Source organism: Anabrus simplex, chromosome 1 (assembly GCF_040414725.1).
Source record: "Anabrus simplex isolate iqAnaSimp1 chromosome 1, ASM4041472v1, whole genome shotgun sequence".
Lineage (NCBI taxonomy): Eukaryota > Metazoa > Arthropoda > Insecta > Orthoptera > Tettigoniidae > Anabrus > Anabrus simplex.
The window spans coordinates 1,026,319,104-1,026,344,550 of record NC_090265.1 but is presented as its reverse complement, the minus strand read 5'-3'; the positions used below and the strand labels follow the sequence as shown (position 1 = coordinate 1,026,344,550).

The following is a 25,447-nucleotide window of genomic DNA, read 5'->3' as shown; positions in this document are numbered from 1 at the left end:
TTTCCCGACTTTGCATACTGATTTTCATTAAGATACGACCAGTAATAACATAAATATTTGAGAATTAATGTTTAGGCCTTCCCATAAACTACCATTTCGCTCAGCGTGAATACAATTATTTATGGCCTGGATTATAGCTACTTATTTTTTGACTATGCATACCAAATTTCATTAAGATACGACCTTTAATAGCATAAATATTTGAGAATTAAATTTTAGGCCTTCCCCTAAACTACCATTTCATTCAGCGTGAATAAAATTATTTATAGCCTAGATTGTAGAAACTTATTTCCCGACTTCTCATACCGATTTTCATTAAATTTTCTTCAGCCGTTTTCGCGTGATGCGTGTACATACATACATACATACATACATACATACATACATACAGACAGACAGACAGACAGACAGACAGACAGACAGACAGACAGACAGACAGACAGACAGACAGACAGACAGACAGACAGACAGACAGACAGACAGACAGACAGACAGAAATTACGGAAAATTAAAAAGTGCATTTCCTTGTTACTGTGGACACGACTGATACAGAAATACCATCCTTTTCAAATTCTGAGCAATGCACAGACATAAATTTTATTTTATGTATATAGTTTATAAAATATACAATAAATAAAAACGCAAAACTCTTTTTAATACTTTAGCGATGGCGCGTTACACCTGTAGTACATTGTTTCAAACAGATTTATATTTCTGAATTATCTCAACAGGTTTTCAGGGAAATTAAATTCTTGCGATGCCACTCCGGAAAGAGCATGAGGTATGTTTTGACTATCGAACACGGCTAGTTGTAATAATATGGAAGTCCAGCGACGAGAAAGAGCTCCTGAAGTCAAGCCTAATGCACAATTATCTATATTATTGCCAAATGCGTTATTAATTACCAGATGACTTGATGTCCCTAAGGACAACTGGATTGTCATGCTACGTAACGTTGAAGAAAAATGAGGCAAATCGCATGTGTACCACCTGTGGTACACAGCTTTCCCATGGGCTGTAGTGTTCCACCAGTGGTACACAAAAATAAGTGTAAAAGTGTAGTAAATACACTGTTAGTGGTACACAGCTTTCCCATGAGCTGTAGTGTTCCAACAGTGGTACACAAAAATAAGTGTAAACGTATAGTAAATACACTGTTATCGCTGTTAAATGGACTTATACTTCTTCTATCAACTACAAAAATACGAAATAGGGAGATATTCTACTTACAGCAAGGGGGTGAAAAATTATCGTTGAATCCTATCACCAACGTGGTGATATTTTCAATTAATCCCTATTAACCGGTAACCTTTTAAATTGTGTCCTCCGTCTAATTTTGCTCTAGAACATGATTAGATACTATTACGTAGAGAACAGATAATAGTCTTGGACCTCTCGATGAATGAAGATACCGGTACTGACTAAATAAATTAGGACTGTGAAAGGGCCGAAAGGATTCAAATATTTCTCATGTATGGTAAACTTAATACCGTTGAGATTATTAAATCACCATCGGCTAGTAGGGCTGAGAAATAATATTTAATAAAGGAATAATATCACTAACTGTTAATCTCCTTTCTCTATGTTACTAAACTACATCTAAACACTTTATTTCACAGGTTGACCACACGCTCGATAGGAGTCATCAGCTACAGTGACACAGCCAATGTGGTCATTTCCCTCGGTAAATATCAAAGATCCGTGCTTCAGGAGCGCATGAACTCAATCTCATACGAACAAGGTGGAGTCAGTAATATTGAGATGGCATTGGAAGTCGTCACCAGCGAGATGCAACGAAGTGAAGTAACTGGCAGTACTCTAATACGTAAGTAATCTCGGTACTTAGCACGTTCAGAATTAAATTCTAATTGGAATAATTTTATAATATCATTGATACTCAAAGTTAGAGAAAAGTATTTCAAGGCCTTGAAGCATTTTAAGGTGGAGCTAAATGTTTTGCTAACGCAAGTTCAGTAGACATCTCAAGTTGTGACAGCTTCGCAATTTTAAATGTAGGTTATTTAAGTAGTATGAAGAGAACAATTGCCCACTATATCAATCCTCCTGCTGACATTCAGTAAGTGAGTAATTCTCGTGCCTAAGGATGGGATAATCACCACCAAAACAATTTGAATTCTTTGGTGCTAAGTATAACTTATCGAGTTCAAGCATGCCTCAGGGTTCGAGGTAATTATACTCAGTACTGATTTGAGACACAATTTTGTGTTCAAATTCTCATTTAGTCAAATTTGTACTTTTGTTGCATTTGTGTTGCTTTCGAATAGTTTTTATTTGCATATACGTATACACATAGTAAATGAAAAGTGAAATTTGCACAAAACTAGAATAGGAAAACACTTAGGTGCAATGTGCGTTGCAAGATGTGATGTAATGACGTGTTATATGTGTCTTTCCCTGTTCTGATAGTTCTGGTCAGTTCCAATAAGAGCTCTACAGATGGATCATCCCAAGCCAGACAGATCAGTAACAACGGTGGTGTGATCTTCCCACTGGTTGTAGGATCTGATTATAATCGGCTCTTGTACATCTCCTCTGTGACAGAAAGGGATGAACGCACTTTCTTCAAGTTTACTTCCTGGGAAAGCTTCAGGTTGATACTAACTTTCATCAATGAGAGTAAGTACTATATAATTCTTTATTGACTTGCAACCAGTTTATATTTAAGTCCTTACATAACAGAAAAGGTACATTATTCAAATTGCAGAATTCGATGCTTATTCATGCTTTTCTTACCCCGCTGTATGCAAGTGTCAGTTAGGCCAAAGTTTTTACAACCAGTAACAACGCAATAATAGGTGCCTATTTAAAATAAATGCTACAGTGTCTTATCTCATTAAATACAATTCACACACAATTGAAAGGCAGGATAGTCAACACTCATAGGTGATGACAACAAAAAAAGCTGCATATGTCGATCAGTGTTGTGAGTTTATTTCCTTTCAGTTCTAAATGTGAAATATGCTTGTAATACTTTCATAAAGTGAACACTTTCAGGTCAGTATGTTTATTTGAATCTTAAACTAAGAGTTGTGATATGCACATATGTCTTCTGCATTTGCAGGCCAGAAAGGCCACGGGACGTACGACGGACGCTTTCGAAATATTGATCTTTTCACCGGTTGTTGAAGGTAATGTGCACATCAAAATTTAGGAGTGAGGAATTCCCGGAACAGATTAAATGTCACAATAAAATTAATATATGAATGTATATGAATATACTGTACATATTATCTGGGCCATATCGTAAAGAAAAATAACTACCAGCTGAAGGAGGTAATCATTTAAGAAAAAGTCAATGGATGAAGTGACAAGGGCAAAGGTGAGCATTATGGAAGTGCAATATTAGGGATTATATCAATTGCAATCCACCCTTCGGGGTGAAAGAACGTGAAGTTCTGAGAGTGTGCTAAGAGTAATACTACGAGTGCGTGGATATAGCATGGGAGTTTCAATTGAACTATACGGATGTGCTACAGGTTGATGAAAGTGCACGCTGAAAGAGAAGTATATACAAACGGCCAAGAGTCTCTGTAATATTATGAAAATTATCTTAACATCATTTGTTGTGATGGTGCTACTGGTGATCGGTGGTGTTGAATTGCTTGAGGAGGTTATGGAGGAGGTACGTCAAGTGGATATGGCTAAGGAATTATTTATGTACAGATATAAGGAATTCCAGGATTCGAAGACTTCTTAGGAAACGAACTAACTGACATCAAGGAGTGCCTGGATCGAAATAATCTAGAGGTGGGTGAAATTGAGATTAAAATTTTGAAATTTGATGAAATGGAAAGGAAGATGGAGCTGAAGGAACTGACACGAGTGAGGGAAGCACGATACTGTCACATGAATGGTAACATTGATGTGTAGAAACCATTACTTGAAGAAGTCACTAGTACAACATATTAAACAAATTACATTGAAATACAATCTTATTTCCTGAATATTACGCAGCGTAAAGTAAATGACTTACCGTATTGTGGGTTTCAAGTATCTGTCATAGCCCAGCTACCCGAAATGAATACTTTTCACAAGGTATTTTAAACATATTGATTTCATTGACATGCAAATATCATAACCATGAAACACTCACAACCATAACTGTTTTTAGTACCATAACTTATCACTTTTAACAACCAAAACAACATGATTTAGCTTCAATTAAATTTTGGTTACGTAACTGTCAGATTGCATATGGGAGGTACTGGGTTCGAACCATACTGTCTGCAGTCCTGAAGATGCTTCTCCGTGGTTTTCAATTTTCACACCAGGGAAATGCTGGGGATGTATCTTAATTAAGGCCACGGTAAATTCCTTCCCACTGTCAGCAGATTCTTATCCCACCGTCCCCGTAAGACGTATCTGTGTCTGAATGACGTAATGCCAATTCTAAAAAATAATTACATTAAATTTTGGTAATTCCGCATTATGTTCCATTGCAGATTACGATGTAACCGAAGAACCTACAACTCCAGCGAACTGGAATGAAACTCAGAGTAAGTAAAACTGTTCTAATTTAATAATTTTCAGTTCATCCTACATCAAGTGTTTCAATATTAAGTCAGTGACATCGTGCGATGAATGAGTGTTTGCAATTATTGTCATTCGTCAACCGATTGCTATATGTGCAATATTTTCATCTGCATGTAGGGTCATTGCCTCTGTAGTATATCAATTAGTGCAATTAGCTGACGTCCTTGAAGGCCCGTGTCCGTTTCCCTGTACTTACGGGGATTCGGGATTGACACGAGGCTGGTGTGATATTAGAAAGGTGCATATGTCTCACCGCTATTGAACGTGTGTCTGAAAGCAGCTGGGCCACCTCGAGGAATACGATAGCACGAGCTCACAATTTGACATCTTAAACTTGCTACGGACAGTGCGGTAGTAATCGCATCGTGAATAGTGATTGTACTTGGGAAGGTTGTGGTGTAGTTTTGGGGTCAAAAATACACAAAATTATTACGTGTTAATATGAAATCGAGTACGAAGAATGTTAGCCCATCATGGAATGATGGTGAGAGTTGAAAGAAAGAGATAGTGGTCAAAGGAAAGGAAATGATAGGATCACCAGGGCTCGTAAAACTAATATCGTTGAGGTCGGAAAGGAACTAGGCAACGAACACGAATGATAGCAGGAAATATTTTTGATTGGCGTGCGGAAGTCCCTCAATAGGTCAAAACCTGAAAATACAAAGGCTATAGAATACTGGAGGACAATGATGAAAACACGGATTCCTACATGTAAACAGTTCCATTTAATACGCATTAACTGGATAGATCCTTAATGCTAAACACTGGTTTTGTGTAGAATGAAGTGTTTCATAATAATATGTAAAGTGTTACATGTTGAATGGAGTTGATGTTTGCGCTTGTCCAACGCCTGATCTATTTGTGGATAGATGTGCGAATGTTCCTCAACATCGGGGACAGTTCATAGAAACACGACCCGTGTGTGGACGAGCATTGACCAGTTGAAAAATGACGACACGATACTGTCTCAAGAGAGCTAACACATGAGGACGCAGGATGTCCATGACGTACCGTCGTGCAGTCAATCACTACCAGCCGTGTCCTCAAGGCATACCCAATGGGTCCCCACACCATGACGCTAGGAGTAACATCACTTTGCTTCTCCAAAACACTGCAAGGATGAGAACTCTCCCCAGGTCGCCACCGTAATCGCAGACTAGGATCATCCTGAGTAGAGCAGAACCGCGATTAATCGCTGAACACAATGCGCCGCCACTCATCATCAGTCCATGCTTCCCGGTCACGAGACCATTCCAAAAGCTACCGTTTGTGTTCTGGTGTTAACGGCTGCCTACGCACGGGACGGAACTTCCCTAGTACGGTTGGTGCTATTCTCCGACCAATTGTAGGAGAGTACACAAAATGTTGCAGGGAATCCATTACTTGTTCTCGGATGGCAGGCGCACATGTGAAGGGGTTACGCTGTGCTTGGTGCACAATACGGAGATCCTCCTTTGCGGTGATCAGACGTGGTCGACCGGAAACTTGATGACGAGTATGCCTGCCCTTACGGTCCCATGCCGTTCATCATCGGACCACTGTCACAACAGAATGCCCAAAAAATCCGGATATTACAAACGGCCCAAGGGAGACCCACATTGTGACCCATTTCACCCTCTGCCAGTTGCTGATAACGCTGTTTCACGTTAGTGCCTGGCATCTTCGTGTCCTTCACACTGATCACTCAACATATGGCGCTCTTCACGCCCCTTATACAAACACTAATCACGAACAACACAAATACCCTCTGGTTGCTGTTCTACCTGTCGCAGAGAACTTCAAATATAATAATTTGTATACCCGCCGTGGTGTGTACATGTATGAAATTACATTGACATCCGAACATTTCTTCCGGGTGCTTATTTTCTTTTCAGGCAGTGTATTATTCAGATAGGGGAATAGGGCAACGATATAAAAATAACTTACCTGTAGAAACGCAGACTTTTGATTAATCAGTATTAGTGCTCTGGTAGGGTCTGATATAAATAAGCGCCTCTATACTAAGCACAAGTTTGCAGCACCACAACTTGGATATGTCACAGTAATATGCACGAGTAAGAAACAGAAACTGTGCTACGACATTGGACCGTATTACTTTCCATGGGCATTATAAATAAGTACATTATGCGAGTAAAGATGAGGCTATATTAACATACTAGCAAGATACCCGTGCTTCGCTACGGTATTACACTGAAATTTATAATTGAATGTTGTTTTAGATATATAATCAGCCGAAATTCGCGATCTGAATCGTTTTCTGCGAGAATCCGCCAAAATTCGCGATCTGACTCGTTTTCTAATAGATTATGGCAAGTTTCCTCCCATTTTTCAATCTTTATTTCCAGCAATCGATTTCGTACTTCCCAGGCTAGGTCCAGGTATTCCACCCTGTCAGTTGGGTCCCTAAATCTTTGCCATCTTTTCTTATGCGCATTTTTAATATGGAACAAATCCTTCAGGAGATCCGGCGTGGTGTCGTCTTGGGTGCATTGGCGGTACTGAACCCGCGGGCAGACTGCATTCTTAGTCATTCCCCGTCCAGGACCCGTTTCCACCGCGGTCCGCACATTTGACGATGGTCCAGAACATTATTATTATTATTATTATTATTATTATTATTATTATTATTATTATTATTATTATAGATGTTCTGGACCCCACAGCAAGATGCAAGACCGCTACTTGGCGGTAAATTACATCTGCTGCCATTGTTATTGTTGAGAATGTGACCAGCACCAATGTCGCGCGTAGGCAAATGTGCGGGATTTCTGGCGATACGAATGACATACTTCCATGCATTATTGACCTTATTATAGAGGTGAACAATTGGACGGTCAATCTCATTCCTATCGTTTATTTCAAATGTGTTTAAATTTTTATTCATATGCCAGGAGAATCTACTGTAATATAAGAACGTCCTCCGAAGGAAAAGTTGGCTGTTGAAAACGAACCCAGGAAAGATTAAAAAGATCGGTTTATGATCAGAATAAGTACATCGAAAATATACAGCCTGTTTCCAGTCATTCGACAGGGTCAGGAATGGAATGAATAAAGCCCCATCTAGCGGCGATAGTGGGAATTGTGCCGGCTGCCGAAGCACTCCTCTGGGGCAATGATCGATGAATGACAAATTAAATGAAATATTGGACAGTGTTGCTGGAATGAATGATGACAGGGAAAAGCGAAGTATCCGGAGAAAAACCTGTCCCGCCTCCGTTTTGTCCAGCACGAATATCACATGGAGTGACCGGGATTTGAACCACGGAACCCAGCTGTGAGAGGCCGGCGCGCTGCCGCCTGAGCAACGGAGGCTCCTTATAAGTACATTATGAACAGCAAAATCAATTGGTCTCACCTCATTTTACACCCCACCGCCGTTAAGTTTATTTACCCCCCCCCCCAAAAAAAAATTAAGGAGTGTTTCTTTATGTTTAAAGGAGATTCCAAACCCCAATGTTCACGTCTATTACCTTGAGTTTTGAGATATAAGTATCCCCATAAAAATAATTCGCTTTTTTACTTCCATTCACACTTCTCCCCCCCCCCCCCCCCTTAAGTGAATTTTCCGGCAAAAAATACTTGTTTCTTTAATAGTAAAGGATCTTCTAAATAGCAATTATCACGACTCTAACTTCTTCAGTTTTTGATTTATGTGTCCTCATGAAAGGAATTCAACTCCTTTCCACTCCCGCCCGCCAAGATGGTTTCCCCCACAAAACGCGTCTCTTTGTTTTTAAAGGAGATCAAAATACCAATTTTCACGTCCGTAACAACTTTAGTTTTTATTAGATGTATGTATTCTCATACAATTAAGTCAATTAATTTTAGTATTCTTCCCCCCCCCCCCCTCCTTTCATTGGATTTTCCGAGAATACGCGTTTCATTATTTTTAAAGGAGATCCCATATACAAATTTTTAGTTCTGTAATATATTCAGTTTCTGAGATATATGTATCCTCATTAAAGGCATTCAACCCACTATTCACCCTTTTACACCCCTCCTATTGGGATTTACAGAAAACGAAAAAAATACTTATTCCTTTACTTTTAAAGGAGATTCTAAATACCAATTTTTACATCTGTAAACTTTTAAAGTTTTAAGATATAGACACATTCATTTTAAAAATTCACCCCCCTTTTCACCCCCCATTATCCGGATTTTTCAAAAACGAAAATATACGATGTTTCCTTATTTTTAAAGTGGATCCCCAATTCCAATTTTCAGGTCTGTAATATCTTCAGGTTCTGAAATATAAGTAGCCTCGTTAAAGGCATTCAACCTCTTTTTCACCCTTTTCTACCCTTCCTATCGGGATTTTCCGAAAACAAAAAAAACGCGTTTCTTTATTTTTAAAGGAGATTCTAAATACCATATTTTACATCTATAAACTTTAAAAGTTTTGAGATATAGATACACTCATTTTAAAAATTCACCCCCCTTTTCACCCCCATTATTTGGATTTTCCAGAAACAAAAAAATACGTGTTTCTTTATTTTTAAAAGAGATCAAAGGTACAAATTTTCAGGTCTGTAATATCTTCAGTTTCTGAGATATAAGTATCCTCATTAAAGATATTCAATCCATTTTCACCCCTTTTCACCCCTCCTGTTGGGATTTTCCGAAAACAAAAAATACGTGTTTCTTTATTTTTAATGAAGATTCTAAATACCTATTTTTACATCTGTAAACTTTAATAGTTTTGAGATATAGATGCACTGTTTTTAAAAATTCACCCCCCTTTTCACCCTCCCATTTTTGGATTTTTCAAAAACAAAAAAATACGTGTTTCTTTATTTTTAAAAGAGATCAAAAGTACCAATTTTCAGGTCTGTAATATCTTCAGTCTCTGAAATATAAGTACCGGTATTCTGATTAAAGGCATTCAACCCCCCATTTTTACCGTTTTTCACCCCTCCTATTGGGATTTTCTGAAAACAAAAAAATATGTATTTCCTTATTTTTGAAGGAGATTCTAAATACCAATTTTTTACATCTGTAAACTTTCAAAGTTTTGAGATATAGATACACTCATTTTAAAATTCCAACCCCCTTTTCACCCCCTTAGCGAAGGAATATCCAAAAATCCTTTCTTAGCGAGCACCTACATCTTAATATGAATCTATGCCCAAAATTTCATTTCTTTATGTCCAGTAGTTTTGGCTCGGCGATGATGAATCAGTCAGTCAGTCAGTCAGTCAGTCAGGACAAGTTATTTTATATATAGAGATAACACGTTTCTTCGGGGAACCTAGAACAGCAGCGTCCAGAATTCCACACATTGTGTGACTCGGAATCACTGGCTAGCACAGTTCCACATCATCCTATTTTCGAGTGGTCGGGAAGTCTACTCATCTTCGTCAATATAATTTTGAACAGTGTGACAAAGTAAACATATAACCGACTTTTGCGGACAAGAAAAATGGAAAATTATCTTTGTGAAGCATAGCATAAAGGAACTAATTAAATCAATCACAACTGATCTGAATTTAGGTTTCGCTCAAGTGGCAGACTTCCTAATAGTTGTTTACACATTCTTTTCTTTCATGATTTCAAAAAGGAAATATTATTGAAAATCTCCCTTGGTAAATAATTGCAATCCCGAATTCCTGTTATCGTAAACGAGTACTTGCCAAACATTTTCCTCTTGAATCCAAACTTTATCTTCATCATATGATGTTTTCTACTTACAAACTCCACTCATGATTATTCGTCTACTCATGCCATTCCAAGCCACCTATCCACTGACAGATCGGTGAATACAGCTCAGTCGATCAGTTCGTCTCTTTACTACCATGTTTCGACAGCCGAAACTTTGCATTATTTTTCTAACACTACTCTTTTATCATAAATCACCCACTAGAAATGCTGTTGCTTTCCTTTCCAACATTTATTTTTTTCTTGCTATTTGCTTTACGTCGCACCGACACAGATATGTCTTATGGCGACGATGTGATAGGAAAGGGCTAGGAATGGGAAGGAAGCGGCCGTGGCCTTAATTAAGGTACAGCACCGGCATTTGCCTGGTGTGAAAATGATAACCAAGGTAAGCCATCTTCAAGGCTGCCGACATTGGGGCTCGAACCCACTAACTCCCGATTACTGGATACTGGCCGCAATTAAGCGAATCGAACGCGGGGCGCCGGGTGACAGGTGGACTCGTTGCCTTCCCCTAAATAACAACTTCATCCGGGGTGAATACAGTTGATTATAGCTTAGACAGTAGTTTCTTATTCCCCAACTCTATATCTTATACCGATTTCCATTAAATAACCTGTCCAAATTATTAATTCTTGTGTTAATAAGGACTGAATTTCTAATATTTGAGCCCCTAGGTTCATTGTCTCAGATTATATTTAATATCTTATTACAAGTGACCGAACAACAAGTATTCGGCCATTTTCCAACGAGGCTTCAACTAAGTATTTGTCTCCTAATAACATACATTCGGGTTAACCAGGCCAATCTGATTTACGTGTATTCTCCAACTTCTATGCATATTTATGACTCGTGTTCTACTTTGGTAATCTATGAAAAATGGTCAATTTTCTATTTAAAATGCGTCCCCATCTACGTTATTTACCTAAGCATTATGGTTGTCATTTTAACGTTTTGAATATGTGTAAATGGAGATTTTAAATTCACTAATATTATTATTATTATTAATAATAATAATAATAATAATAATAATAATAATAATAATAATAATAATAATAATAATAATTTAGGTACGTCCACAAAAAGCAGACCAAATTCAAACCCCATGGCAATACAACTATGATCGACCTTAGCATACAAAATGACTGCTGTTGAGTCTAAAGGCTTAGAGATTACGAGGTGTCAAGTGGTCAACGAGACGAATCCTGTCGGCCGTTTTCTTAGCTTTCTAGACCGCTGCCGTTACTCTTATCAGGTAACACGTCAATTGCTTACACGTACGCTGCTTGAACGCGAATCAATGTCTAATCAAGGTAACATTTCTTCTTTTGTCCGTTAATCGAACCAGACGCCTCCAGGTAATCTGTAAGCTCGCCGTCGCTAGAGCGCGCAGCCTGTACGCATATCAGCACACAGCTTAGAAGAATGAGTCAAATGCCCATTTTTTACGCTTTCCGTTCTCACCCCTATTCTGTTTTCAAGAGTAGGTGACTTAGTAAGAACATTCACAAAACAACACAAGATATTTTGCTATCTAATAATGGTCAATGATAAGACTCAACCTCCAAACTGTTGACCTAATAACAACACTTGTTGTACTGTAATCTTACATATCTCTGTTTTACAGGTTATGGAACTGTCGATGGTAACACAGGCACTACGCAACCAACCTCCCAACAAACTTCAAGTAAGTATTATGACACTCCTTATCAGTCCTTATCAGTCTACTGCCGTGATAAGCTATAAAATAGTACACGTTAGTGCCAGGGTGAAATTAAATGAATTATTTTTTCTGACTTTCATTAAGTAAGCTCTGGTCAGTGTTTTGTATCGGATGATTAGTTTTGTTGCTTTGACATTTTGAGTATATTTTTACACAAGACAAACATAATAATAAAAATAATGATTTAATCTCTCTATATAAAATTCCCTATTCTGTCGGTTATTCATAGCGATATTGAGAAAATGATACCGTTGCAACAGCTGAAATTGGCTTCAAATGTAAGTTTTATGTGTAGAAGATTAACATTCCGAGAGATTTCTTTTTGCGCTACTTTTCTCTTCTTTTTTAGAACAGTGCAACAAAATGCGTCAAGAGAATTTATAAATACTATTCTTCCCATGTTTCCTCTCCGTTTTATCTATATTATTAAGCGTATAACTTAGAAAGTAATCATTATAAAATATCAAAGCCATTATGTTAAAAACTATTACAACAACCTTAATGGCATGTCCAGCCAGCCTTTCCACTGTTTACTTAACCTGGGCACTAGTTTATATTGACGGCACATCTATGTTGATCAATATGTTTTAAATAAGTTTTATTTCATTGATGATGGGCCTTAGTGAATAGTTATGAAGTCAATATGTGTGAGTTGATAGGACTGATAGATTTTAATAATAATAACTTTTAAAAATTTTTCGAAAGTACCGCCAAATGATTTGTAGTCTAAGGGTGATCTTCGATAGACTCATAATTTGTCAAAATACATACATACATTATAGACTGTTATGCCTTTCAGCGTTCAGTCTGCAAGCCTCTGTGAATTTACTAAACTTCGCCACAATCTTCGATTTGCAACTAGTGTTGTGGCCTCGTTTAGTTCTATACCTCTTATCTTTAAATCGTTAGAAACCGAGTCTAAGCAGCGTTGTCTTGGTCTACCTCTACTTCTCTTACCCTCCATAGCAGAGTCCAATATTCTCCTAGGTAACCTATCCTCCTCCACTCGCCTCATATGACCCTACCACCGAAGCCGGTTTATACGTACAGCTTCATCCATCGAGTTCATTCCTAAATTAGCCTTTATCTCCTCATTTCGAGTACCCTCCTGCCATTGTTCCCACCTGTTTGTAACAGCAATTATTCTTGCTACTTTCTTGTCTGATACTTATGACTTATGAAGAAGATATCCTGAGTCCACCCAGCTTTCGCTTCCGTAAAGCAAAGTTGGTCTGGGAGCTCACTTCCTTCTTACAGTTTACTGTTGATCGCAACTGCGAGCTCACTGCATTAGCTTTACGACAAATTGATTCAATCTCACTTACAATATTACCATCCTGGGAGAACACACAACCTAAATACTTGAAATTATCGACCTGTTCTAGCTTTGTATCACCAATCTGACATTCAATGCTGTTGAATTTCTTACCTACTGACATGAATTTAGCCTTCGAAAGGCTAATTTTCCTACCATACTCATTGCACATATTTTCAAGTTCCAAGATATTAGACTGCAGGCTTTCGGCACAATCTGCCATTAAGACCAAGTCGCCAGCATAGGCCAGACTGCTTACTACATTTCTACCTAACTTTGCCTGGTATACTAATCAATGAGATACCTCGAGAATTGTTGCAATCTTTCCTGTTCCCTTGCTTATATATAGGCCACCCATTTACTTTCTATATCCTGAACCTGCTTATTGTCTACTGTTCGAAACTTCTCACTAATCATATCCATGTACTTCTGTCTAATTTCCTCGTCCTGGAGATTTTCTACCCTTATTCGTTTGCAGACAGATTTCACTTTCTCTACCGTAGGCCTAGAGATACTTAGTTCACTACAGAAAAGATAGTGGTCTGTAACATAGAAAAATACCCGGAAAACTCGTACATTCCTAACAGATTTCATGAATTCGAAGTCTGTTAAGATATAGTGTAGTATGGATCTGGTACCTCTAGCCTCCCATGTGTAGCGCTGAATAACCTTATGCTTGAAGAATGTATTCGTAACAGCTAAACCCATACTAGCACAGAAGTCCAGCAAACGCTTTCCATTCCCATTAGCTTCCATATCTTCCCCACATTTACCAATCACCCTTTCGTATCCTTCAGTTCTATTCCCAACTCTCGCATTGAAATCGCCCATTAGCACTATTCTATCCTTGCTGTTGACCCTGACCACGATGTAACTCAATGCTTCATAAAACTTGTCAACTTCATCCTCATCTGCACCCTCACATGGTGAATACACGGACACAATTCTTGTCCTAATTCCTCCAACTGACAAATCTACCCACATCATTCGCTCATTTACATGCCTAACAGAAACTGTGTTGTGTGCAGTGGTATTCCTGGTAAAGAGCCCTCCCCAGACTCTGCCCATCCCTTTCTAACACCCGTCAAGTACACTTTATAATCTCTTACCTCTTCCTCGTTATCTCCCCTTACCCGAATATCACTTACTATCCAATTAATGATAATATTTTTTATGTTATAATTTTCCATTATGTATGTTGTTACAGGTTACGAGACAACCAGTCCTGGTACTATTGGTACTACTGGTACTAACCCGCCAACATCGGAAGGGATTTCAGGTAAATATTCGACACCTCGCACAGAAAACTATCTAGTGGTGTTAAATATGTTTTTATGTAGGTATTGTCCTTGAGTACAAATTAATTATGTACTCATTATAAATTTAAATCTAATTTACATGCATTAACACTTTGGCTTTTCATGTTGAGTTCATTGATAAATTATTACCGAACGATGATAGTGCCGCTACTAACGAACAATAAGGAGATGTAACATTACACACCATTTATTAAAGTTATTTAGTTCCTTAGTATTATTTTATTGATATGATAGCTTGTGGCGCTCTGGAAAACATCGACAACGGACACTGGTCGTCTTCGTCCTGTACAGAAGAGTCGAGCGCTGAAGGAACGGTCTGCCAACTGGTTTGTGCATCAGGTTACGACTTGTCAGGAGATGCGGAAGTGACGTGCACTGAAAGTGGCTGGGCAAGTTCTGATGGTGACAATCAACTGCCAGCTTGCTTGAGTAAGTACTAAGTAGATGGAGATCATTGTTTGTTTTCGCTTATAATTTGTTAATTTCTAGCAACATAATCATTCAGAAATTATCCAGCATTCATTACACAATTGCATCACAATTCAACTATGTATATTACCCTAGAAAACAAAAGGAAATCATCTATGAAAGTATCGAAGGTCCTATATGTCTCATAGTTCAACTCACAGGGTGAACATTTCTTTAGTTTCTAGACAGCATAGCGAATGCAAGTGGACGAAAATATGATTTTTATAATGTACCGTATATTCTGTCACTGTAGAAAATTTCCGTCAGTTTCAAATAGAAAATCAGTTATGACATTGTGAATGTTTTTCCACAATATTCTTTCTTTCTTAATCTGTTTATTGTCCAGGGTTGGCTTTTCCCTCGGACTTAGCGAGGAATCCCACCTCTACCGCCTCAAGGGCTGTGTCCTGGAGCTTCAGACATCGGATCGGGGGATACAACTGGGGAGAATGATCAGTACCTCGCCCAGGCGGCCTCACCTGCGATACTGAACAGGGGCCTTGGTGGGGGATGGGAAGATTGGAAGGGATAGACAAGGAAGAGGGAAGGAAGCGGCCGTGGCCTTAAGTTAGGTACCATCCCGGCATTTGCCTGGAGGAGAAGTGGGAAACCACGGAAAACCACTTCCAGGATGGCTGAGGTGGGAATTGAACCCACCTCTACTCAGTTGCCCTCCTGAGGCTGAGTGGACCCCGTTCCAGCCCTCGTACCACTTTTCAAATTTCGTGGCAGAGCCGGGAATTGAACCCGGGCCTCCGGGGGTGGCAGCTAATCACACTAACCACTACACCACAGAGGCGGACCTTTCCACAATATTACCAAATAAAATTGCTGTCATTCTATATAGCGCACAATCATTTCACTTCGCTAGCTTTGCAGAAGAATCGACTCCTGATGTAACTTACCTTCATATTGTGATATTTACTTTAAAATAAGGATAGATCACAATGTGACGGTAATGTTGGAATTCAAGAGGACAAATTGGGGAAAATATTCATTTATAGGAAGGGGAGTTAGGGATTGGAATAACTTACCAAGAGAGAGGTTCAATAAATTTCCAATGCCGTTCAAATCATTTAAGATAAGCGTAGGAAAGCAACAGGTAGGGAATCTGCCACCTATGCGACTGCCCTAAATGCAGATCAGTATTGATAAAAAAATTAGCCAGATGTGAAACAACGAAAAATCTGTTTTACGGTTTTAGTTCTATACTCACTTTTAAGACGGAGAGTTTGTACTATCTCCAGTGGCGTGGCGGATTATGACCAATTAGGCCTATTTAAGCTTCTGCAGCGCTAATGGGATTGCTCAGCATTTAACATCTAGGTCACTGTACCACAATGTTTACAGAAGTCGAATTTGCTCATAATTGGTACATTAAAGTATTCAGGCATATTAATCTTCAAATGGCTGTTTGGTGATCATTGAGAAACTGCTACCAATGAGTTGACATCTAGGTCACTGTACCACAATGTTTACTGAAGTCGAAATTGCTCATAATTGGTACAATAAAGTATCCAGGCATATTACTCTCCAAATCGCTGTTTGTTAATCATCGGGAAACTGCTATCAATGGAGGTGATGTTTTATTTTATGACCGGGCGAGTTGGCCGTGCGCGTAGAGGCGCGCGGCTGTGAGCTTGCATCCGGGAGATAGTAGGTTCAAATCCCACTATCGGCAGCCCTGAAAATGGTTTTCCGTGGTTTCCTATTTTCACACCAGGCAAATGCTGGGGCTGTACCTTAATTAAGGCCACGGTCGCTTCCTTCCAACTCCTAGGCCTTTCCTATCCCATCGTCGCCATAAGACCTATCTGTGTCGGGGCGACGTTTAGCCCCTAGCAAAAAAAAATTATGTACTGTGTAATATTCATGCTTCTATAATCTCGTGAGGTAATGGCTAACTGCATTGTCTATTGTTTGATAAGTTTAATCGAGTCCATAACCATCTATATGATAGAGTGGCTAGTTTTACCGATATATGCAGAAAACATCTCTCCGGAGTAAATTATGACTAACGTGTTCCTATTTCTTTATTTAAATGCAAACAAAAGTTAAGTTAATCTTAAGGATCTGGTTAATGTATTGAACCAGGAACTGTTCCATCCCAGTACATTATTTTAAAATTGCCGGAATATATGGAGAAGGGACGGCAAAAAAAAATATGTTCGTTTGCCCGACATCTTGTGCGGGTGCGATACGAAGTTCCTCGTTGCGAGCTGGACCCGTCACGTGCAATGAACCTGCGGGTGACATCTCTGCCACATGTACACGCCTTTCTCTGGAATGTACTGGGAGAAAATTTTCTAACTTTTCTGCCGATAAAGATACGGAAATGAGATATATATCATCGTGTAGCTCATGTTCTGAACGTAAACATATGTTAATTTCAATTAACTCCATCACGGCATTCAAGAGATATAAGCGAGAAAGGAGTCACACTTCCCCCAGTGACGTGGCAAGCAACCATGGGTCGTACGGAATATAAGCAGCAGACCAGACTGTAGTTATTCAATTCGCATTCTTCACAGCTGACTCGCATGTCATGCTGCACGCGATGAGTCGAACTCAGTATTCATCGTGCCGGAACATTATAATACTTATATAACTTTGACTGCAAGTTGACACTTAGTTTCTGTGAATACCAGTCAGTAATTATAAATTGTTGGACTTGCAATTCGCCAGACGTTCAAATAAACGTGTGTATAACACCAAAGTCATAAGACTTGTAATATTTCGCCAATATTTGGACTTGAAAAATATCTCAATTTTCGTTTGAATGACTTGAACAAACTTGAAGTTAGCACGGCTATTTTCAATTGTAATGATCTTAAACTATTTCTACTTAGAACATCGTGAGTGCAGGTTGCAACACGTTGACTATTTTGAGTATTATCAGAGCCTAGAACACATTAATTAGTGCCGAACGTCTGTTCGCGTATCATCGTAACAGACTGTACCATTTGAAACAACACGTGTGGACAGACTGTATAATGGACTTCGTAATTCAGTGATATTGTGAAGTATAAAATTCATACATGAATACTTGTAGAACTGTAATAGTGAAAGGATCATTACGAGATATTACGAGAGAGAGAGCAATTTATTTATGTCTTGTTGTGAAAGTGAGCCTTGATAAACTGTGCTTCGAATGAAAGTTATTCCTGACAATACGAACAGTGTGCAGTAAGTGTCAAGATAAACTATGCGTGGAAGTGTGTTTTCTTATTTTTCAATCGTCGTAATTTACTGTATTATAAGAGACAGTGCTTTGACATATTTCTCATCCAGTGAATGATGATTATTTATGAGACAGTCATAATCAGTTCCAACAGTGCAAATCAAATGGTGCACATTTCAACCTGGTCAGTTGGACTTTCTCGTGTTAAAGCCGCTCTTTTATTAACATGAGAAATCCTGACTCGAGACGAAGGAAATTGACGGATATTTGATGCACATCAACGTTGTAATATGGAACATCTTGGTGATAGCTGTTAGCCGAGTTCCAGATTGCTGCTTGCAGAGCAGTATTCATCTGTTCGAGTTCACCAAGAAGGCGTATATAAGATGATATCAGTGGTTTTTTCCATTCAAAACATAATTCTGACTTTGAACAGAACTTATATAAACAGAGTCATTACTGGCATAGAATATCAAAAGTTCACTTATTTAATATTTCATAAACTTGGAAAATTAACGCTTTACGACACTCAAAAGTAAAGACAGACTTTCAAGTAACAGTGTGCTCTCGTAATGTCGTATTTTTTCACTAATTGGAACTTTAGGATTTACATTGAGTGTTTCATTCATAGTGAAATTGTTTCATAAACTCTTAATTTACGATATTTACGTCAAGTGCATAATAAGTTACAAAAAAATAGGACAATACTCAGAACTTTATACCAGAAGACCAAATTTAATTTCAAGTGTTTCTTATTTGAGTTTTATGTGTTTACAAGAAGGAATTACAGATTTTACTTTATTTAATTTATGTAGAAAGCGTAATCTGATATCGCAAGTGCCAATAGAAAGGACTTTAGGATTTCGTATTTACAACATGTTTTATTATTAATTTATGCCATGAAATTTATGATGGACATAACTGATTGAGAAAGACATTATTCAGTTGAATTTTACTTGATCAACTTGATTTTTCGATATTCTGTTGTTGAAATTGGGATTTGTTTTCTAGTAAATATCCATGATTCGGCGATATAATAGGGTGACGTTCCAGAGATTGAATAAAGGAAAGAAAGATATAATATCTATTATTTCGCCTTGCGATCCTCCCTCTCTGTATCTTCTCCTAAGGACTAGGCACCCCTTAGAAAGATCTCATGCTCTTGAAAATCAACTTTACCTGGTACAGTATATGAAAACTAAGGAAACCTGCGTATTTTAACGTATCTGTTAAGAATTCATGTGCTAGTTCTATAAATACATAGGCATTGAGATTATTCTATTACTACCTTTTGTTTATATATAATATAACATACTCAACAGTGATAAAGGCCCACAAAATACTTGAGATTCCTAATTAAATGTGTCTGACCTTTGCTTACAGCCCTGGAGGAACGAAGTTCCGAACTACTGGAAAGACTGAATCACTCCCTTCAAGATACATCAAATGTACTCATAGTGCTGGACGAGTCTTCGAGTGTTGGACAGGATGAGTTTACCAATATACAGCTGGCGTTTCTCAATACCTTACTAAATTTTCTCTCGTGAGTAACAGCTAACACTATGTTTTATTATATGAAGGGCTATATAAATGTACTGTATGATAGCTTCGAAAGTCGCTTACGAGCATAGTTTCTCAAGTATTAAATTAAGTTGAATTGAGATAATTTGACCGTGCTGTAAGAAGTGTTGAAAATCCTTCTCCTACGGTGGCCTTTTGATATGACCCAGGAGGGAACCAACTCCATGATTTATCCAAATGAAAGTGGTTTATGGCGTCAGGAAGACACGTGATACTGAATCGAAAAGTTGGAGGAAGACGTGCACGTAAACTCACCCCGTTACCTTGTTGCAAAAACTCTTGAAAGGAGAGAGAATTTTAAATGTTCATGGGGGTGAGAATGTCAGCAAATTGCATAAAATCAATCAATAGGTTAATGGCTCTGACAGGGACAATGAATTATTTCAATACATATGCATACATAAGGTGCCACGAAAGTCTAAGTGCGGTTTATCTGGAATTATAGTTTTTACAAGGAACTTCTATGCTCACTAACACATAAAGGTTGAATTGCACAGAGTTTCAGATGTCAGGATATCGTCAACAGGAATGTTTTCACAGGAAACGTTCAGATAAATGGAAGGAGCACACCTATGTAAATAAATGTAATCACCAAAGAGGGATATGTAATCAGACCTGGTCAACTTCCACTGTACTAGGTAGTAACGTGCTTCGCCATTACTAATGTCAGGTACGACTATTCCGTAGCTCACAGAGGAATAGGAAGCGCTTGGGTTGAATGGCTGGACAAGAGATTACTTAGAGTCACTTTTACTTTAACAAATTTATAAATATTATTTGTCATTTTTAATTCAGGGGGAGTATATCAACGATATAAGAAGTAACGGTTCTAATATTAACATCAAGATCGCCAGCTCCAATAATGCATTGGACCTAGAAGTCCAAAAGCAGATACAAAAATTGGGAGAACTCCTATTCATAACATACAAAAGAGCATAATACCTCTTGACATGTACAATCTTATGAAAGATTTATTCGAGTCTCAGCTCCAAGATACAAGAGGTTAGCCACAATCAGGCAATCAGTTGCTTTTCACTATATTGTTTATACTCGGCAACACTTAGGGTGATCCCATTCCATATTGTTCATGCACTGGGTGCTCCATGGTGGGCCTAACTACGACCAAGGTCCACAAAATGTATAAGTGCTGTTCCCAAAAGGAACAAGAATATAGGCATATGGTTACCCTAAGAACTATAAGGAATATACAGGTGCATAATTGCCCATACTACAAAGCCTTGTACATACAATAAAAGGTTACGCACTACAGACCTTTAGAAAAAGGCAAGGAGCCTAACACCAACACTCTTTAACGATCATTCTGCAATAGGCGAGAACCTAAGGGGGCTTAAGGTCTAATGACACAGAAGCTAATTCCATACAAAGCAGGGGTGACTGAAGGAGGAGAATTTAAAAGCCGAGACAAGATTTCCAAAATTTAGTGTTTGAAAACTGAAGCCACCAAATTCAAAAGTTGAAGGGGAGACAACTGAGGGGCACCACTCGTGCTCCCTTACATTATATATTTTCCTAGTAGGGAATAGAAATATAGTCCAAAGACTGTGCAGAAGGTCCTACATTTCAAGGCAAGAAAAGATTACATGTTAGAAGAAAACCGCTGAATTTTCCCCCTCGAACTACCTGCAGTCACAATCAATAGTTTAAGTAACTTCTGCCAATACCTTGTAGCGCTGGATCTTCTTCAATCCGGCCGCGCACTGTCCCCTCGCCCTCTATGGCCTCGACAAGTCGCACTCTCTCAAAAACCGGAACAATTAAGACCAGACAGCCCTAAAGTGCTGTCTTTAAATATTTCCGTAGGGGAATGTTCCATACTAAATTAAAATACAATACGCTTATAGGCTAAATTTAGCTACGCACCCCCGGGTTTGATTGGTTAGAGAACATAGTTACAAGCGTGTGATAGGCAGATTAAAATAGAGGAAGAACCAGGTGAATTCTTGAAAACCTCGGTACAATAAAAAGAATGAAACCTCAGGGAAAATGTTTACCGAATACAAACCAAAATGTTTCAGCAATGAGTTTGTACTAGCTGTTAGATATCGCTATCAAATAGATGGCAGAGCCATCTAACGGTCCACGAGGAAATTTTTTGAAAGGTTCTAAAATTCGTGTCCACTGACATAGATGGCCATAGAGAAGGCGCGGAGTTTAAATAGCCGGGATATTAATGCTTTCCGCCACATCAAATGATTCAGATAAAGGAACGTTGAAACAACAAAAAATCATATGTTGTACAGAAATATGCAAAGGTGGCAAAAATTTAAATTCTTCTAAAATTCTGATACCGGTACAGACTAAATAAATACAGACTGTGAAAGGGCCGAAATATTTGAAATATGTCTCATGTATGGTAAGCTTAATACCGTCGAGATTATAAAATTACCATCAAGTAATAGGGATGAGAAATAATATTTAATGAAAAAAATATGGCTATCAGGTAATCACATCTCTCTATGTTATTAAACGACTGCTGAACAATTTATTTCACAGGTTGAACACACGCTCGATAGGAGTCATTACCTACAGTGATACTGCCAATGTGGTCATTTCCCTCGGTAAATATCAAAGATCCGTGCTTCAGGAGCACATGAACTCAATCTCATACGAACGAGGTGGAGCCAGTAATATTGAGATGGCATTGGAAGTCGTCACCAGCGAGATACAACGAAGTGAAATAACTGGCAGTACTCTAATACGTAAGTAATCTCAGTACTTAGAATATTTAGAATTAAATTCTAATTGGAATAATTTTTAAAATGTCATTGATCCTCAAAGTTAGAGAAAAATATTTTAAAGCCTTGAAACATCTTAAGTTGCAGCTAAACCTTTTAGTAGCACAAGTTCAATAAAATATACAGATTGTGATAGCTTCGTAATTAGAAATTTAGATACCTTAAGTAGTATGAAGAGAGTAATTGTACACTATACCAATCCTCCTGCTGACATTCAGTAAGTGAGTAATTCTAGTGCCTAATTATGGGATAATCACCACCAAAACAATATGGATTATTTGGTGCTAAGTATACCTTATCGAGTTCAAGCATGCCTCAGGGTTCCAGGTAATTATACTCAGTATTGATTTGCGACTTAATTTTGTGTTCAAATTCTCATTTAACCAAATTTGTACTTTTGATGCATTTGTGTTGCTTTCGAACAGTTTGACTGCATGTTGTTTTTCTTCGCATATACGTATACACATAGTAAATGGAAAGTGAAAAGTGCACAAAGCTAGGATAGGAAAACATTTATGAGCCATGTGCGTTGCAAGATGTGATGTAATGACGTGTTATATGTGTCTTTCCCTGTTCTGATAGTTCTGGTCAGTTCCAATAAGAGCTCTACAGATGGATCATCCCAAGCCAGACAGATCAGTAACAACGGTGGTGTGATCTTCCCACTGGTTGTAGGATCTGATTATAATCGGCTCTTGTACATCTCCTCTGTGACAGAAAGGGATGAACGCACTTTCTTCAAGTTTACTTCCTGGGAGAGCTTCAGATCGATACTAACTTTCATCAATGAGAGTAAGTACTATCTATTTCTTTATTGCCTCGCAACTAGTTTTTTTAAGTCCATACATAATAGAAAAATGTATAGTATTCAAATTCGATGCTTATTCATTCTTTTCTTACCCCGCTGTACGCACTTAGTCCAAAGATTTTACAACCTTTAATAACGCAATAATTCATACCAATTTAAAATATATGTTACGGTCTCTTATCTCATTAAATAAAATTCACACACAATTGAAAGGCAGGATTGTCAACTCTTGTCTCATAGGTGATGACAACAAAAGCAGCTGCATACGTCGATCGGTGTTGTGAGTTTATTTTTCATTCAGTTCTAAATGTGAAATATGCTTGTAATACTTTCATAGAGTGAATACATTGAGGTCAATATGTTTATTTGAATCTTAAACTAAGAGTTGTTAAATGCCACGTCTGACTTCTGAATCCGCAGGCCAGAAAGGCCACAGGACGTACGGCGGAGGCTTTCTAGATATTGATCTTTTGATCGGTTGCTGAAGGTAATGTGCACATCAAAATTTAGGATTGAGTAATCCCTGGGACAAATTATTGGTCACAATAAAATTAAAATATATGAACGTATATGAATATACTGTATATAGTATATGGGCCATATCGTGAGGAATGAGAATTTCCATCTGAAGCAGGTAATTATTTAAGGAAGAGTCAATGAATGAAGTGACAAGGGCAAAGGTTAGAATTAATGAAGTGCAGTATTGGGGAGTATATCAGTTGTAATCCAATCTGCAGGGTGAAAGAACCTGAAGTGCTGGTGCTACTAGTGATCGGTGGTGTAGAATTGCTAAAGGAGGTTATTGAGAATGTGCGTAAAGTGGATATGGCTAAAGGATTATTTATGTAGAGAAATAACGAATTCCAGGTGTCGAAGATTTACTTAAAAAACGAACTAAGTGACATCAAGGAGTGCCTGGTTCAATGTAATCTAGAAGTGGATGAAATTAAGAGTAAAATTATGAATTTTGATGAAATGGAAAGGAAACTGGAGCTGAAGGAAATGACACGACAGAGGGAACCACGATACTGTCACATGAGTGGTAACATTGATGTGGAGGAACCATTACATGAAGTCACTAGTACAAGATAGTACTAGTACGCAGCGTAACGTAAATGACTTGCTGTGGATTTCAAGTATCAGTCATAACCCAGCTATCCGAAATGATTCTTCTTTTACGAGTTAAGTTGAACACATTGATTTTCATTGACAGTTCATGAACCACTCACAACCATAACTTTTGTTAGTACTATTCCATTTTTAACAACCAAACCAACATGATTTAGCTTCAATTAAATTTGGGTTACGTAGCTGTCAGATTGCATATGGGAGGTACTGCGTTCGAACCACACCGTCTGCAGTCCTGAGGATGCTTCTCCGTGGTTTCCAATTTTTACACCATGAAAATGCTGCGGATGTATCTTAATTAAGCCCATGGTAACTTCCTTCCCACTGTCAGCACCCTCTTATCCCACCGTCCCCGTAAGACGTATCTGTGTCAGAATGACGTAATGTCAATTGAAAAAATGATTACGTTTGTTTTTGGTAATTCCGCATTATATTTCCTTGCAGATTACGATGTAACCGAAGAACCTACAACTCCAGCGAATTGGAATGAAACTCAGAGTAAGCAAAACTATGTTCTAATTTAATAATTTTCAGTTCATCCTACATCAAGTGTTTCAATATTAACTCAGTGACATCGTGCGAGGAATGAGTGTTTGCAATTATTGTCATTCGTCAAGCTGCATTACGAAATCGATTGCTATATGTGCAATATTTTCATGTAGAGTCATTGCCTCCGTAGTATAGCAGTCAGTGCAATTAGCTGCCGTCCTTGAAGGCCCGTGTCCGTTTCCCTGTACTTACGGTGATTCGGGATTGCCACTAGGCTGATATGAGATTAGAAAGGTGCATACGACTCACCGCTCTTGACAGTGTGCCTGAAAGCAGCTGGTGCATCTCGAGGAATACCATAGCACGAGTTCATAATTTGACATCTAAGACTTGCTACGGACAGGGTGGTATTAATCGCATCGTGAATATTGATTGTACTTGGGAAGGTTGTGGTGTAGTTTTGGGGTCAA

At 38.3% G+C, this 25,447-nt stretch overlaps 1 protein-coding gene across 1 annotated transcript in view; it reads left to right on the top strand.

Moving 5' to 3' along the window:
- Positions 1-25,447, top strand: part of LOC136857856 (uncharacterized) — a 162,252-nt gene that overhangs the window by 80,962 nt on the left and 55,843 nt on the right. Inside the window, exons 11-20 of the mRNA XM_068225178.1 lie at positions 1,620-1,825; positions 2,428-2,637; positions 4,464-4,517; positions 11,837-11,896; positions 14,455-14,526; positions 14,801-14,995; positions 19,599-19,758; positions 22,311-22,516; positions 23,135-23,344; positions 24,933-24,986. Coding sequence (XP_068081279.1) covers positions 1,620-1,825; positions 2,428-2,637; positions 4,464-4,517; positions 11,837-11,896; positions 14,455-14,526; positions 14,801-14,995; positions 19,599-19,758; positions 22,311-22,516; positions 23,135-23,344; positions 24,933-24,986 — 1,427 coding nt within the window. The remainder of the gene's footprint in view (positions 1-1,619; positions 1,826-2,427; positions 2,638-4,463; positions 4,518-11,836; positions 11,897-14,454; positions 14,527-14,800; positions 14,996-19,598; positions 19,759-22,310; positions 22,517-23,134; positions 23,345-24,932; positions 24,987-25,447) is intronic.